Here is a 17,888-nt window from a genome sequence, read left to right on the forward strand (position 1 = left end):
TATACATTGTTGCCTTTCTGAGTCACACCTGTTATTGTAGACTATCCACATTTGAGTAGCAGATGAGGAAGCAATAATTCATAATGGCAGCTAACCATTATGTTCAACTGAATTGGTGTCAGATTAATGTATGGATCTTTTCACTGGATAAGGGCAAATATCTGTGCAGTGTGTAATATCCAAGCCACTGCCATAACTGCAGTACTACTAGTAGGTAGTAGATTTGACATAAATGAATGAAACACAAACACATACACAAACACAGTGAATGTGAGTTGTATAATGGGGGGGGGGGGGTTGGGCTCACTGGATGTGGTTTAAACAGCAGAAATGAAGCAGGTAATGGATGCTTAATGAAGCAGAAAAGGATTTAAGCACTGCTGCTCAAGAGGTTATACACACACACACACACACACACACACACACACACACACACACCTTTACAACGAGATAGTTCAATGTGTGTGTATTCACCTTCAGGTGAGAGTAAAACTGTGATGATAGTCTCTTGCCATCTGTTTTGCTCTGTTATGCTAATACTGTACAAGTAGTGAAAGAAGACAGCCACAAACAGTGAGCACATTTGTGGCATCTTTATTAATGTTTGTAACATTACTCTTTCTACTACTATTGCACTAGAAGTTCCCTGGCAAAACAGATCAAGATACAAAGTAGGCTTTCTTAATCGTGTTGAAAATAATGTCTTTTATTTAAAGGTCTTTTATTTCCCCAAATTAGTCAAAATGGCTTCACTGATCCTGTTATGGACACTGTGCTGGTTGTGCAGCACTGTTGGACTGGTCATTGCTGACCTCAGAGGAACAAGGAGGTGCCTGATTTACTTGTCAAAAACACTACATGTATTGGTTTACTGAATTCTAATCATGGGTGAAACTAAGATGCTTGAAAATGAATGAGTTGAAGAGAGAACATTTTACCTACTCTCACATGTCTGGGTGCCCTTATGGAAAGCCACGTAACAGAACTGGAGCAACCATACCAACATGCTTTTTGCTTTTTCTTCCTCAGGCAGAATTCTTAATGTTTCTGTTGTTCAGTACATACCAGGTCAGGGTTTGGTTCTTATTCCATAATCAACATTTCATTGTCACTCAAACATTTTATCTATACCTTGAGATTCAGTAAATACTTCATTATTGTGCAACTTTCCTGGATGGTTTATATATGAATCATGGAATTATACATTTTCAACTTCTAGTTTTATCCATAAATGAATGTAGGTCTGATTTTTTAAAATTCGGCTGTATTTAGCCATTAAAGTCGGTTCCTAGTCCTAGTGTGAATGCACAAGTTGTCCTCACATTGTGTAAAGAGTGAAGTGAGATGAAGAAGTACAAGTGTCACTGCACAGAGAGGGGTAGAGAGAGTCCCACTTTTTGATTAATGCTCTGTAAATTAACTGTTTACTCTACAGACTCCCAACATTCTCAGATTATGATAATTTTGTGACAGACAGAGAGATTGATGCTTGAGATCACATTTTAATTAATGGCTTTGTTTGTCTCCAGAGGGTGGATTTTTTTCCTCCATTTTCACTGTTGTTTTTTTTTCTTGCTTTCTCTTTTGAAGATCAACTGCTATGTAATGGGACCCCCGTGTGTGTTTAGAAAAGTAGAGAAAACGTATCCACAGCAATTAATTCATGCTTGAAAGCGAATGGTACAAGCGGCAATGTTTGCTTTTAAGTTTTATGCAAGGATGAAAATGAGCTTTATGAGCTTTGTGAAATTACAAGAAATGAAATCGTTTGCAGTTTAATTGCTAATTTTGTTTGTGGGCATAGCATAATTGTTAAGATCTCTTATTTATATGTCTGGAGTTGAGTATTTCTTAAGTAACCTTGTGTTAAATAAAGTTAGGGCAGTTTAATTACCAAATTTAGTTACAGTGTGCTTTCAGGTCGAGTAAGGTGTCACCACGTAGCATCACATGTTGGCTAGAGGTGTCACTAATATAGCATTACACTTTAGCATGACATCACAGTGTTTTCCAGATTTGGTGAATCACTCTTTGTCTTTTTGTTTCTCTCTGATCCTTCACTGATGTCACATCCCTGTCAGATCTGATTTTTCCAAATAGACCACATTTTTGTTTCATGCTGGCATGACAAATGTTCTAATGTATGTGGATAATATTTTACAGTTGTATTCTGATACTTAAATACTTAGATTAAAATATTTGAATATTTGCAAAATGTACTATATACATATTCTTTGCATTACTTAAAAATGTCAAACAATTTTGTTTAGCTAAAAAATGACCAGTAGAAAACATGCATACACCTGCAGAGATATGTAAGATACATCAGAGTATACAATACTGGCAGTTTTACTAGGCATTATAATAAAAGGAACACTACATCCCATTGATGGAAACTTTTGCCCTACCCTGTTTAGTCATCCTTAACACACTAGGTTTTATTTAGCCCTGACACAATGAAATGGGGCTAAGGTTACTGACTACACCACATAAACTACTCTCAAGAGTTAGACTCAACTCATTATATATGATAATGCTAAAGACAGCAAGGGTTATACCCATCCAGAAAAAGACCACACTAGGACCATCTAATGTCTGCCGCTACCAGTCAACATTTTTCCTTCATTTCCTCTCTAAAACTCTTGAATGTCACTTAAAATCTCTCTTTATCAGTAACAACAGGACACCAACCAGTTGGGTTTTAAAACAACATAGTTCACAGAATCGGCCCTTGTGGCCATTAAATCAGTTCAACTCTGATTGATCTTCATAGGCATTCAGTATGTCCTCATCATCTTTGAAATTGGCTTTGCATGGCAGGGACTGCAGGCTGGAAGAACACTTAGGTGACAGGGTATGGATGCCATGCGGATTTGTCCCATGCAAGCCTCTGCTTTGTTCTTTTTTTCCCCCTATATACTCATACTCTCTTTGGAGGTAATGTTCTCGCATGGGTTCTGCTGCCACAGTCATGCTGATACTGCTCATCCTCTCCTCTGCGCCCTTTGAATTTTGATTCACACATTGACTGGCATGCTTGGCTGAAATGTCATCATGGATGGCAGTCCATCACCTAATACTGAATCCTACCTAGACCCAGACACTACATATCCCTGAAGATACATGCCATGATCTGTGTGGTCTGCCATATGGTCTTCACTGAAACCTTCCTGATCACTCCATCGAAAAATGCACAGAGACTTGGGTGTAGTGTCTGATAACCAGTTATCAGACTCCCTGCACGTTGCAAAGTTGACCTGGACATGCAAGTCAACACCAGTAGGATTCATCCACTTCTCTTCAGGGAAGCTACTCAACTACTCACCCCTAAATTCATAATGAAGACAAGCATCAAGACTCTTCTCTGTACTGGCACCAAAACCTTCCCCTGGCGGTCCAAACAACTTTGTCCCTTGCAGTCAACTGGAGACTGAAAACCCATCGTTCAATCAGCGCTTATATGTACACTTAACTAACTAAATTCTGAGTCTATGTATCAGTACTGACTCCAGTCTCTGACAGGCCTTTGGTGTGACAAAACAATTAAACTAACCAGCGTAATGATAAGACTTCCCAGAAGAGCAAATTAAAGGCTAATTTCTGTGTATAAATATACAAGTTGTCCACTCCATTGTGCCTACTTTTGTGAACAAACTCTGTTTGAAGAAGACTAACCATGGTTTGTTACATTTTAAATGCAAGAGGGTCAAGGTGGAGGCTACGTTTGTAAGAAGACAAGCTCTGGCAGTGGACGCAGTCACGTTTTGCATTACCCTGTAGGCCTCAGGCCCTGGCTAGTCAGTGTTCTTCACCTGAGATGCCCATACAGTTGTTAAAGCTAACATAAGTGCCTGTTTCTAAAATGAGTATTAAGAGGGAATATGGATAAACCACTCTCTCCCTGATGAACTGATAAAAAGATGTTGGCAATGGCGTTTTTTCAAAGGAATTTGACTACTGTTGCAGAATGATGAGCAAACCGTGCAGTGAACAAAACTGTTATCTTAAATCATTAATTGCATTCCCTATACTAATATGTAGCATTGTGCTACTGATTCTTCAGTATAGGAAATAGTGTGTAGGCTTTGAACACAGCCCACCCAACAATCTCCATTAACAACTGAATACAACTGAAACCCAGAACTGTTTCCTTAACTTAGCCTCTTTTGAAATATTCTTGGTCTTTTTTTTCTGTATTCTCTCTCCCTCTCTCCCCCTGTATCTGTCTGAATCTCTTTCTCAACAGGTAACGGCTGTTAAACAGCGAATCTCAGTTCCTACGACCTGACATCATTATATACATTATGTAGAATCGCCTTAGGTCCAAAGTCGCGCGTGATAACTCATGTCCCGCGCAAATTCCCAGGCAAACAGAGTCAATGCAAAAACACATTTCCTGCTGTCAACAACAACTCTGTCGAGAATCAATCAACCGTTCATCCATTTACACTCTTTGCATACCCTTATGTCAAAGAAAAAAACACTCCGAGACTCCTCAGCTCTTCCGAGGCGATTGTTCCATCGTTCTAAAGAATCCATCAAGCCGAGTTTGATTGATAAGTCTGTCTGAGCTCACAGCAGTACAGCTATAGCAAATGGGGTGGCAAAGCGCGAGCTGACATAATGCAAGTCTGCGCAAGTTTTAGAGACAGACTGGGAACGACCATGGGGGGTAAAAGTTTGATGCGATATGCTACAAAATACACACAGCATTCGATGCCATGCAAGCTGGCCCTGTGTGCAATTTTCAACAAAGAGACAGACCTATGGTAAAGTAACATCACACTTGATGTTGATTTACATGAACTCCTTTTTACTCTGTGACTAGCATTTATTTCCATTGCATTAATGGGGGGAATTTCAATACACAATTTCTTGTTTACAAGGGTACAAGATTCAATCTGAATTGCCTAACCACTCTAGACCATTCTAAGTAGCCTAAAACTAGATGAGAACAGCTACTTTGCTGTTAATATCATAGGATACTTAGTTTAAAGTAACACAATGACATTTGAAATTAAATTAATTTAGACTGCCCTTTGACCCAGTAGGCATCAGCTGTTAAAGAGAAAAACTTTGCCACATTGAACAAATATCCTTAAAGGCATTTGAGAATGAACATAGAATACTTTATTTTGATTTTTGTCAGCAAGACATGTCTTAATGACCAAGTTCTCTAAAAGCAAGACCATTTTTAGGGCAGTGTAATGGATCTCGCATTAGGGGCCAGCTGCACACAGAGTTATCCCCTCCCACCTCACGCCGCGTGGAGTGCTACCCCCCTGCATAAAACACATTATTCTTTGGGGGGTATTCTTTGGGGGCACACACACACACACACACACACACACACACACACACACACACACACACACACACACACACACACACACACACACACGCGTGCGCACACATGCAACCCGTTCGCCTGTGGGACATGTGGGATGGAGGGAAAGAGAGAGGGATGAGGGCCCCCTCTTCAATCTGAGTCCCTAGGAGGGCTGCCCAGCACCTGCTAACTCAGGGCAGTGCTCATCAGAAAAGCATTTAGCACACTTGCTAACTCCAGGCCATAATTAGGGTGGGTAATTATTTACAGGCAGCGCTGGGCAGAGCTGGCCTAGCATAAACAAACAGGCGGCTTGGAGTTGCACGACAAACATCGTTAGCTCTCCGCTCGTTTTCGCCCAAACGGCAAAAACACTAGCAGCATGTACTCTCGCTCCCGGAGAAAAAAACTTCTGGTCTGAAATGCCATCATTTCCCAAATAGCAAGCACATTTTAGAGATGCATAACTATTCTAACATCTGCAGTCTCACACACACAGACGTGCACACACACACACACACGCACGTGTGCACCCACTCATGAATATGATAACATGTGAAATGACAGATTTATTTGTGTGTGGCTCCAGGCTTTTATTTCTGGCACAGTTCATCAACTCCTCAGCACGAGGACTGCTAACCAACGTAGCGTCTGCACATGCTAATTACTGGACCATGGTTAGCTACAAAACCTCAGAACCTCTCCGAACTATATTATCTTCTCCTTTAGTTCCATTAGGTATGCTTATTTGTAGCGCTATAATACTACATATTCAGTTATAGTTAAATATTTATTATATTTAGTAGGTTAATTTATGTGTTACTTACTAGATGGTGTCATGCAGCTGGCTATCACTGTCTCAGAAACTCATTTTGCTTTTTTTTGGTCAATCAAGTGTTCCTTCACCATATTATCACTTTTACTGTAATCAAGATCTTTTAAATTTTAGCCCAAACTGAATTTTTTCATCCAAAGGGCACATTTTCCATAACAAAATATCACTGTGTGCAATGTAAACTGCAGTTTATCATTCAACCCATTAGCCAAAGGCACCGTGATAACACAGAAGAGTTAGCAATACCTATCAACAATGACATGACTATGGATTGCAGTCATGACTGACATGGCAGTTAATTTCAACGCTCCTGTGGATGCTGTAGCTGTTGTAGGACTGGAGAACAGAAATAGAAATTTAATGCTGTTTACTAAACAGTATCTTTCGTGCAAGCAGCGAATAAGATGGAGAACACAATGGAAGAGGAGAAAACGGTAGTGCTCCAGATGGCTCGAAAGCTCCACAGAGAAATCGCCGGATTTCTTTTCTAAGTTTTAATTAGCCAGAAAAAAAAAATTATGGGAAAGTCCTCTTAAAACTGAAGCGTTTTCTTAAGGATGGTTGACTGAATGTTATTTACTGTCCATGGTTGTACCTACTTAAAGGTGAAGCCTATTGCTGAAGGACACAGCACTGTAAAACAAAAAATACCTGCATCAGTGGAAATCAGTTTGAAAGGTGAAGGTGGTAGGATTTTTACAGCCCATTGAAACTGATGACAGACAACAGCTGATAAGACTGTCTGATGCACACACCAGATAACCCTTCTAGTTTCTTAAGCAGTATTTTACATATGGTCAGAAAACAGACTAAACCAGCACCCAGATTGTGATTGTAATGACACTTTTGTGACGTTTGCTAAAACTGTTCATTTCAGACTCTGAAATACTGTTTAAAGTGATACTATAATACTAGAAACTCTTGTTTAATACTAGATTTGCCATAAACAAGCTATAATACTGACAGAAACATGACATTTTGGAAACAGGTAGTTTAGTTTCTTCCTCGTTTTTGTCAAAAGAGATGATATAAAAAAGCAAAGAACTTATGCTCCAATTGCCGATAACATATCAGTATAATGAAAGAACTCCATAAATAGCTGCCTTCTGTTCATGTTTGCAAATGTATGAAACACTATAGAAGTGTTGTACATTAAAATAAAGCGCACCTTGCTTTGTTTTGAAAATACACGCAGGCACGCACCAACGCTTACACGCACACACACTAATTGAAACAAGTTTATTTAGTCCTCTGCAAAGCGTTTAAGGCTCCACTCGTAACTGCTGCGGTCGTGGCTTTGTTCTCTTCTCAAACACAATTAGAAGATAATATATAAATATATACATATTGCAAATGACATGCATATAACGGCTTCATTTGAAGCCTGCGCAGGTCATTAGTAACCCAACAGGGCGCTGCAGAGCCGCCGGTCCGTCTCTGCCTGCCGACCAGTGGAGATTTATTTGATATTAACTCCCTAATGGCTAAACTCCTTTTCTGGTAAAATATGCGCCGAAGTCCATCGCTAACACCGCCATTCAGCTGAATGCTTATTTATTCACCAAACGAGGATCTAATGTTCAATGCTCCTTGGACACCAAGGTAGTTCCGGGGGAGGCAGACTTCTCCCTACAGCTATATACATCATTTATTTTACACATAGCCCGGTAGCGCACACTGGGCAGCGAGGGGGGAAGAGAAACGACTTTTATGAAAATCCGAGCAGCGCGACGGCGAGCTCTCCGCGCCGGGACATTAAGAGTTGCGAAGAGAGAGCTGTGAGCAGGAGCCATCGGAGAGGCCATTGAGGGAGATCGTCTCAGCGGCTCCGGAGACAGCGCGGAGATCGGCGGCACAACGACACCCACGAACGCAGCGGGGGCAGCGTTTGACGGCTCATAGGCGGGGAAAGAGGGCTGCGGTGCGCAGGCTGGCTGAATCTTCTGAACTTGGAGGCTGTTTAGCCCAAGCGATTTTGCTTTCAGCGTGTGCTGAATATTTTCGATGGATGTTCCTTTGCAAACACTGGCAATAATGACATATTAATGCTACATCGTGACCCTTCATATAATCCTAAATCGGTGTCATCCCCGTAAATTGCCGCATTAGGTAAATAGCGGTTTGTCTTTACACCGTAGATGTTAGGTTGCTACACACTTGGCACCTCATAGGACTTTCCTTTCCGATACTATTGTGGCACGCAGAGTTTCAACATTTTATATAAAAGTAGGAAGAAGGCTTGGAAAATCACTGCAGTTTGTGTCTTTCTAAACTAACGCAAATATCATTGTACCACAGGCAAATGTCAGTAGGCCTACATGACATTCTGGTTTAGGGAATTTGGGAGTTTGGATCATTGCATCAGTCATCCATCATATGTGAATGAGTGTCATTTGCACCTTATCTAATGTAAGCTTTCCAAAAAACATTATCTTGGAAAAACATGACTAAACATTTCTCTCCAATCTTAGTCCTCTCTCTTGGATACTGACTCTCAAAGACAGGATCATTTCTCCGAATCTGGGCCCATACAGTGGGATGGGATGTCTCAAAACTTTTCCAAGTAATGTAATATTTTATCACTATGGAACTGAATATATCGCAATAAACTGATGCTATATGTTCACGCCGCAGTAGATGCATATGGGCAGAATCACGCTTGTTGTAGCTAAGAGGAATTGCAGGAACTTTAGTAATATAGGTTAGGTATGAAATAACAGAAGGGAAGGTGTTGTATATTATATGTAAGTAGAGAGAATTGGATGCAGTAGATAAGGGCTACTGGTGCCCCTTAGGGGCGACTGGGGGTGGGGTAGGCAGGGGGTTGGGGGGTAATGGGAAGAGACAGACTGGAACTCAGCCAACTGCACGATTCACTAAGCTCTCACCAGGGAAGTGAAAGACAGAGGGCATGTGTGTGTGTGTGTGTGTGTGTGTGTGTGTGTGTGTGTGCGTGCGTGTTTGTGTGCGTGCGTGTTTGTGTGCGCGTTTGAGTGGGTGTTTACGAATGACATTCCAGAGACTGGGAGATTTGTAAGCTTCTATGAAAAATTTTCGGATAATACATAAATAAAGTTATTCATAGCCACGCACAAATAAATCTGTCATTTCACATGTTATCATATTCATGTGTGTGTGTGTGTGTGTGTGTGTGTGTGTGTGTGTGTGTGTGTGTGTGTGTGTGCATTGTTTGTGCCACATTTGTGTCTGACATGCGTAATGGTGACAGGTACAGAGATGAATGAGGTTTGTTTGGTTTAAACATATATACCAGAGGCAATAGGAAGACTTCTCCAGAACTGAAGCACCATTCTACGATATGTCCACCACATAATACACACCCTATATTCACTGCTTTTTATTGCATCATTCAATGTCAATCAACTGAGAATGGTATGGGTACTTATGCATCTAAATGCTACTTGGGATAAATGCTAAAATATTGTGTTACTCAATGCATAACCTTCCGCGTTAAAAAATCACTAAGTAAGCATATGCCCTCAAAATGTTATCTCAAAATGTATAACTGATTCATAAACTCTTCAGTTGCAGTAGGACCCGCGCTTTATATTGAGACGTTAAACTAGTCATTAATGTACTGCCGAACCCCTCTTTTTTGTACTTATTGTGGAATAAAGCGATCACACGTTAATCGTTATCGATAAATCATTAGATGGCTCTGAAGGCCTCGCGCTGATGCCAAGCACCCATTTCCCAATTGGGCCACTTTAATTGATTTAAATGCCTCGTCCTCGCGGCGACGCCGCTATGATCACTTACTGTGTGGTCTCTGGCATTCTTATTGTTTCTGTGAAAGCGTTTTTCTTCATGTCCTCTTCCAGAATGAGACTTAGAGTCTTTTGCCCAGAGCTTCAAAAATAATTATTAGCATCTTCGAACAAACACACGAGCCCTCCCCCCATCATATTCACTTCGCCTTGCGGCCCAGAACAGACCCCCTCCTCGCGCGTTCATCTCCCGGTCTCCTTTTTTGCCACGTTCAGTCTTTAATTTATGCAAAATTAATTGATATATCTTTTATAATTGATGTGCTGTAAAATTAACGAGTAATTTATGTAATTAGTCAATTAAGGATAATTCCAGCATATGCTCAATATGCCCAGAAGGTGTACTTACAAGTAGTTATTTGTCCAGGAGTTGAACGCTGCGAAAACCGTCTAATTAATTTCTTATGCATATCAGCATGGTGTCTACTTAACACCGCGCTTTGTGGGAGCAGGTTTAATATTGATCTAAACAACACGTTGACAAATCCTACCCGTGCGCCTGTTTGAACCTCCGTGGGCCTCACGTTGCCAAGTCATGGCACTTAATGTTTTTTGTTTTTTTTTCCACGCTGTCTTAATGCGCTTTAAAACACTTTTGTCGAGGGACCACAAGAAAGGCAACGTCCGTCAAGTCTGTCGGTATAAAATATATGTATACTGCTTCACCGGTGACCCTTTAAACTGCCGAAGGACTATCACTTCAGGAACATAATGAGAGAGATCTGTTGGCTAATTAATTGACACCGTTTTGAATATTCATCACTAATATAACTGGTGCGATTTTAATTATATGGTTGGACTTCTCTCTCAGGAAGGTAAATCACGGAAGGCTTAATTAATGTAATGTATTCCCGACCCGTCGGGAACCGGAGGAAGACGTGCGCCGTGTGGTACCGTGCCGTGACACCTGGCCGCATTACAGCGGCGGCTCTTTTGTTATTTTGTTTACCGGTACCAGGACTCAGAGGACGGAGGAGTGTTTATATCCTGGTAGAAATCGACAATATACAAACAGCTTGGCAGGTTGACCCTGTCTCCTCTCCTCCAATTAAAGGAGACCTCAGAGATCAGTGCACTTGAGGATGCGCAGGCGCGTGCGTTCGGGAGTTTTTGCAGACAGCTTCTTTTCTCAAATATCATCCCGCAAAATTATGAGAGAAAAACATGAGTCAATTGTCACACATTCCTGGACCGGATAGAGGTTTAACTAATCTAAGATGTCCTATATAGTGAGCGGCGCATTGAGAGATGTAGTGCCAGAACGTGTATGGTCGGTCCTATTTGATAACAAATTAATGAATGCTATATATTAATTCATTTAAATGTAAATCTTCATTCATCAATTTCTTTCCTTTCGGTTGCAAAGCTTTATTTTATATAGCCTAATTAAGGACGACATAGCGAATGTATAGAAATTGTTTGCGGAAATTGTTAAGAAATGTGTCATATAACGCCGCTAAAGACGATGAGGAAAATATATTCCCTTAAATAAGATATTAAATTATATACTCTGAATGATTTTGTCTTCATAGTTTACATTGGTTTTTAAGAGGTGATTAAACAGAATGGGATTAAATAAATCACCTTAATTATATAAGACAATCCACACTGAAACTGCTCATTGGTTTTCATATAAAACGGGCAATTGTTCGTTTCCGTGGCTTTATTCAGTTTAATTCATTGCAATTCAATTTAATTTCTTAAATAAGGTACTTTAAGAGCAAAGCATCGTCTAAAAACTCTATATCAGTAGTTTATCGTCCTAAAACTACTTAGCAAAGTCATTCATAATATTATATATCACAGTGTACATTATTATTGTCATCACCCTCATTATTTGCTTGCACTGTTAATTCGTGCTCTCTTTGATAACGCCTTCCGATTGGTACAGATGAAGTATGCAAAGTGCATATAAAATCGGGTCCTCCCCCTATTTTCCCTCTGATTCGCTCTAAAGTCTGTATTATTGCAATAAAACGGGGCTCGCAGGGGGTCGGAACCTCTGCTATTATTACAAAAGGGTCGTGGAGCTACTGCGCAAAGTAGGACGCGCGTCTGCTAGGTCGAACGGAGAACTGTTAACGGTTAACGCAGGTGCTGTGCGCGTTAGAAGTGGTAGCACACGGTAACTTTTAAAAGTCTTTAATTAGCGCTTGTGCGCGTCTGCTTTGTATTGTTTTTAACACCTGGCTTCAGAATTAGCTTAACAATCGAGGTTTAATTCTGTTGGTTGATTTGATTGTTAAGATATGATATTCGATTTGGAAGCTAGATCTAGCTATAGGCCAGACCCATCTGCTCTGGACCTGTAAATGATGGATGTTTTTTCTTCAACTAGAAGATTTTTATACCTCTGACTGACACTGTTCACCTCACATTTTAAGAAAACAGGAAAAAAGATCACTCAGCCATGCCCCGGCCAGGCAAGAACTCTTATAGTGACCAGAAGCCCCCTTACTCTTATATCTCCCTGACAGCCATGGCCATTCAGAACTCGTCCGAGAAGATGCTTCCCCTCAGTGACATCTACAAATTCATCATGGACCGCTTCCCGTACTACCGGGAGAACACGCAGCGCTGGCAGAATTCCCTCCGCCACAACCTCTCCTTCAACGACTGCTTCATCAAGATCCCACGCCGGCCCGATCAGCCAGGCAAGGGCAGCTTCTGGGCCCTGCACCCGGACTGCGGAGACATGTTTGAGAACGGCAGTTTCCTGCGCCGACGCAAGCGCTTCAAGGTGCTGCGCGCGGAGCAGGTGGCCTGCAAGGGCGCTCCCATCCTGCACTCCTACCACCCGCACGTCCAGCACCACCCGCACCACCCGCACCATGTCCATCATCATCCTGCCAAGCTGGCCGTGGGCCACCCGGACTACCTGAGCACCGTGGGGCGTCTCTCCCACTTCCAGAGCTACGCCCTGGGTGGGGGGCAGGGTGGAGGCTTTAAACACCCTTTTGCCATTGAGAGCCTGATTGGCCGTGATTACAAGGGTGTGATGTCGGGTGGGCTGCCCATCGCCTCCGTAATGCATCACCTGGGCTACCCGGTGCCTGCCCAGCTTGGCGGCATGGTCAACTCCATGTGGCCACATGTGGGCATGCTGTCAGAATCTGTGCCCGTCTCATCCGAGTACCCGCCTTTCGGAGTGGCGGTGAAGGGGCTCTACAACCATGCAGTCGGCCCTAACATGCCCGCCATGCCCGTGCCCATCAAGCCGACCCCGACACTGGGCACCGTGTCCTCGCTGACGAGCTTACCGCCTGGAGCGGCGCAGCTCTGTGCCCGCACACCGTCACTGATGGACAGAGAGGTAGCAGATTTGACAGAGGACAAGACTGAAGCCATGCATTCCGTTCTACTGCAGACTTAAAGTGAAGAAAACCCTGAATTGTGGGTATGTAGTGCTGCATGCTTTGGACTCTATTACTCTCAGTAGCTGCCACTTGAGAACTCTGACAAAGATCCTGTGGAACATATATGTTACTTTTTTAAAAGAGGCATCACAGGGAATTGCAAGCAGCACTAACTGCATTGTATTTTTCTCCTGTGGTGTATGGAACGCATACTTTTACTTATATACATACTGCACTACTAAATCTAAGCAGGTATCACATGTGGTCACAAACATGCCAGAGTAAGAACTTTGTAAATCAATATTTACTGGGAATTTATCTTTTTTATTTTTTTAATGCCTGATGTACCACTTAAACTCTACAGCTGCAATGCTTAGCTGTAGTTCCAGTAAGACTCTGTTATCTGTAGCTATAAAAGATTTTTGTTTGCTTAAAGTCTGAGTGATTGAACATTAAAGGTCAGATAGGTGTAACAAATACTGAGAAAAGATTTGTACATATTATGGCATGCATTGCATGCATGATTGCCTCTGTAAAGACATTATTTTGGAACGCACTCTGTTAGAAAGAAATTCTGTCATTAAATGAACCCAAAGTCAGATATGAATCATTTCTGTAAATAAAGCAAATGTAAATGATAATATGTTATATGTACAGAAATGTTAACTGTTATACCCTGCTCCAAAAATGTGGGACCTGTTTTAATGGGGTATTTGCTAAGCTTCAATTTAGTTTTCCTCCCACAAACAGGCATAAGTCCATACACATCTTATGAATAGCTAATTTATGAAATAGCATAATAATTGCGGAATGGTATATTTGTAGCTATCTAATTATTTATTGTGCTGAAACTGATATAGAGAAGTGAACTGTGAAGGTTCTCTTAAAATAAAATGGGACATTTTCTAAAATAAATATAATTTGATGTACATTTGAAATCTTTGATTGGTTATTTTAAATAACAATGCATTTATGAATGCAATTCTTCCTTTCTTTGTATTCTATGTGTATGAAGCCATGGTGCACCAGAAATGTTTGTCCCAGCAGAACGAACATAGATGCCTCAGTACCGAGTGTACTTTTATGTATGTAAGTCTGTAAAGCTGATGAATGAATGACATCAGTGTTGTAGAAAAAAAAGTCAAATATACAATCAGAAATACTTGTAAATACTCTAAAATGCACTGGAAAGTTTTGGATATGTTTCTTCCTAATTTAAAAGTGCAGAGGTATTACAGGGTGAAGGAATCAATTTGACATGTCAAAACTGTTTGAGAGAAAAAAATCAGATTCAAACAGTTTAGGTTAACAGTTTAGCATTAGCCTTTTAGAACAGCCTGGAAGAGCACATGGAATAGCCTTCCTAATATCTGTCTTTATGAACAACAAAATGCTTGTTGCTTCTAGGCATCAAACCTTTCAGTCTAATATTTTTAATGTTTGTTTTGTTTTTCACATCAGAAAAATGCTTAAATGTCCATCATGTCTTCACTCTTATGAGTCTTATGACTCAGTTATAACTGAGATACATTAGATTTATCAAAACTATATAATTCATGGTTATAATATATGAATGAACATTACATTTATTTTACTCTTATTCTGTTTCTGTTGATGCCATCACTGAGAACATAATGAAAACATTGATAGAGAAGCAACCAAGTGTAATTCAGACTGTAGTCACATTATTTTTCTACACAAACATTTCTGGAAAAACTCTGTTGGTCAATACAGAATATGGTAAAGCATACCACTTTGTATTAATTAATCATACCAATTTTTCATAATTAACCTTGGCCTACTAACATGGAAACACAGAAGTAATTCAAAAGTGAATATGGATTATAGATTATAACATACAATTATGTGGTAATACATTGATTAAAAATGTATATGTAAGATACTTATATTAGGTTAATACAATCAAGTATTTATAACCTTTAACTTATAGCTACTCATGGCAGCAAAGCTAATATTAGCTACACCTGTTGTGGGCTATTGGATACCTATCAGATTAGCACATTTCCCATGCCAGTCACAGAAACGGCCATTTCAGCAACAACAATGTCATTTCAATTTACATGAGTTGAGTTTCTTTATTTTTCACTCAGCAATGATCATTCGCAGGCACTGGCATCAAATAAACTGGAAATAAAGTAGACTGGATCCTTCCAGAATAGGTTTAACCTTTTAATGTGTATGTGTGAACATGCTTCATGTGTAAGTGTGCTTGTGTACATAAATGTGTATGTGTGAACATGCTTCATGTGTAAGTGTGCTTGTGTACATAAATGTGTATGTACACATCTCAGAAAATAAGGATTTTATTTATAAAGAATAAACACTGTAGATTTTCTTTGATTTTCTTTGTATTACTGAATTTAAGATTATGGTTTAATATTTAAGTTCAGGCAAATCAATACTTATTTAATAATACATAGTAATAATACAGTAATACATAGTTTACTGATGTGAGGCCCCTGAGTTTTATGAGTTATGTATGTGTTGTTTGTGTGTTAAAGTGTGTGCATGTGAACGGTTTATGTCTGTTAGGGAGCAGTTGCATGTGTGCATATCCGTGTGTGCTAGCTATTGGAGGGCTTCCAGTGAGGACCCAGTACACCAAGATAGAGCACATCCATGACTTCAAAAAGCTGCCGTTTGATAAAGTTGTTTTGTCCTGCTCATCTTGACATAATTTCACCTTTGAAGTCCAGAAGCTGGTCCTCTTCAGAGCACAAAAGCAGCCCAGCATTGAGGCCATTGAAAGTGTGACTGTTTAGCATGGCAAAGACACACTCATACACCTACATGCATACACTCTCTCTCTCTCTCCCCCCCACACACACACACACACGAGAGTGGATTGAACCTGCCCCCTGAACAAATAATTTAGATGCACAAGTGGCCGAGTGAGGTGAAAACTACACCCACAGTCTTAGTTGATATTAATGAAGATGAACCTACCAGGTCTCTCTCTCTCTCTCTCTCTCTCTCTCTCTCTCTCTCTCTCTCTCTCTCTCTCTTTTTGCGTTGTCGCTTGGCTCTCTTCTTCTCTCCTTTGGCTTTCTTTTTCAAAGCTTCTTGGATTCTCTTTGATTGCCATGCTGGGTTTTAATATCCCACTTTACACTTACCTCTGTCCTTTCTGAAGTCAAAAAAGGTACTTGTTGCATGCGAATCAGGCTTTTATATACTTAACTTACACAGCTAAATACATTTGATATCTATATATATTACGTTGTCAGTAGGTACACATATTCTTACAGGCTTTCAGTCCCTTTTTGCTCAATTTTGTGTAATCAGAAGATAATCTGTTTTACACTCTGTGTAATCTGTGCAATCAGAAGATAGTTTTGTGCACCGTCTTGCCATGATTCCATGACATCTTACATGACTGACATAAACATTATTTATAAAAGTACATTTAGAGTATGAATTTATATAAAAAGCATCCAGCTAGCACTAGCCCTTTGATGCAAACCAAGCAACCCATTAAAGGTGCGTGAAAAAACTGACACAACATACACACAACACAGGACTCTGTATAGTCAGCAGTAGTACCAGCATTTAAGGATTAAAACTTACATTTGCAATGTTTGGAGTGTGTTACATTAATGGCAATTAAATTAATGGTAGATCTTTAGAGTAGGCATAGCTGCGAAAGTAAACATTCAACTGTAGTTTGGTAAAACTATATTCAGAGACTGGATGACTGGATATCATTCAAATCAGTATGAAATCTGCTTCCCTGTTAAAAGCAAATATGTGATTATATCTTATTGCTGTTGACTGTGATTTGACAATGGGGATGATTGGCACAGGAAAGATTTTTTTCACCCGGGATCTTTTCAGTGTTAATTATCTGGAAGATCATGATGAATGCAAATAGGCTCAAGGCTAAATTGGTGCCACGATGCCTGTTGAGGGTGTGAATCGGATATGAGATATTATTTTTAATTACCCCGCTTTCAACAGGGGTGGAGGTGGTACATTCTAATGACCAGGAAGACCCTGCCTTCATAATGAACAGCTTAGTTCATTAGCACCCTCATCTCTCTTGGCTCTTGCCACAGCAAAGCAACTTAGTGCAACATTATATTCCACCAACCATGCAATAAATTTAGCGCATATTGGTAATATCACAATGAAGGTATTACCTTAATCGCTTAAAACACATAATTGCAGGGACAGATTCACTGTTTAATTCGGCAAGGTTTGAAATTAGTTGGGAACTGCTGGTGAAAGCTTGGCCGTCAGCGAAAGCGGCTGTCGTCTGGGCCGTGGTCACATTATGTCAGGCCGCTGCTGCTGAGACCTCAGAGACTTTTGGAACAATGTGCTTCACCTCCATAACCACAGAGTTGTAGTTTCAAGCACTTACTTTTCTATGTAAAGTGTCAGATGAGAAGTGGTAGATTTGAAGGACACCCACAGAAGGCCTTAAGCACCCTTTACTGCGCCTTCAACAAAACATCTAGTAAGAAATCTCTCAGTTCAGTAGGGGTGGAGGTGACAGTCTCCGGGCTGTGCTGAGTGATGTGTGGGCTGGTGTTGGTCCCTTCAGCCACCAGCCGGTA

General features: G+C 40.5%; 1 protein-coding gene across 1 annotated transcript; it reads left to right on the forward strand.

The window, feature by feature from the left end:
- The first annotated feature begins 12,362 nt into the window (after positions 1-12,362).
- Positions 12,363-13,325, forward strand: foxb2 (forkhead box B2). Its single transcript, XM_026995741.2, has one exon. It carries the CDS (start codon positions 12,363-12,365, stop codon positions 13,323-13,325), a length of 963 nt encoding a protein of 320 aa, XP_026851542.2.
- The last annotated feature ends 4,563 nt before the right edge of the window (positions 13,326-17,888 follow it).

Source organism: Electrophorus electricus, chromosome 18, assembly GCF_013358815.1.
Source record: "Electrophorus electricus isolate fEleEle1 chromosome 18, fEleEle1.pri, whole genome shotgun sequence".
Taxonomy (NCBI): Eukaryota; Metazoa; Chordata; class Actinopteri; order Gymnotiformes; family Gymnotidae; genus Electrophorus; species Electrophorus electricus.

Coding starts and splice junctions, on each gene's coding strand:
- foxb2 (XM_026995741.2), top strand. CDS start 12,363: ATGCCCCGGCCAGGCAAGAACTCTTATAGTGACCAGAAGCCCCCTTAC.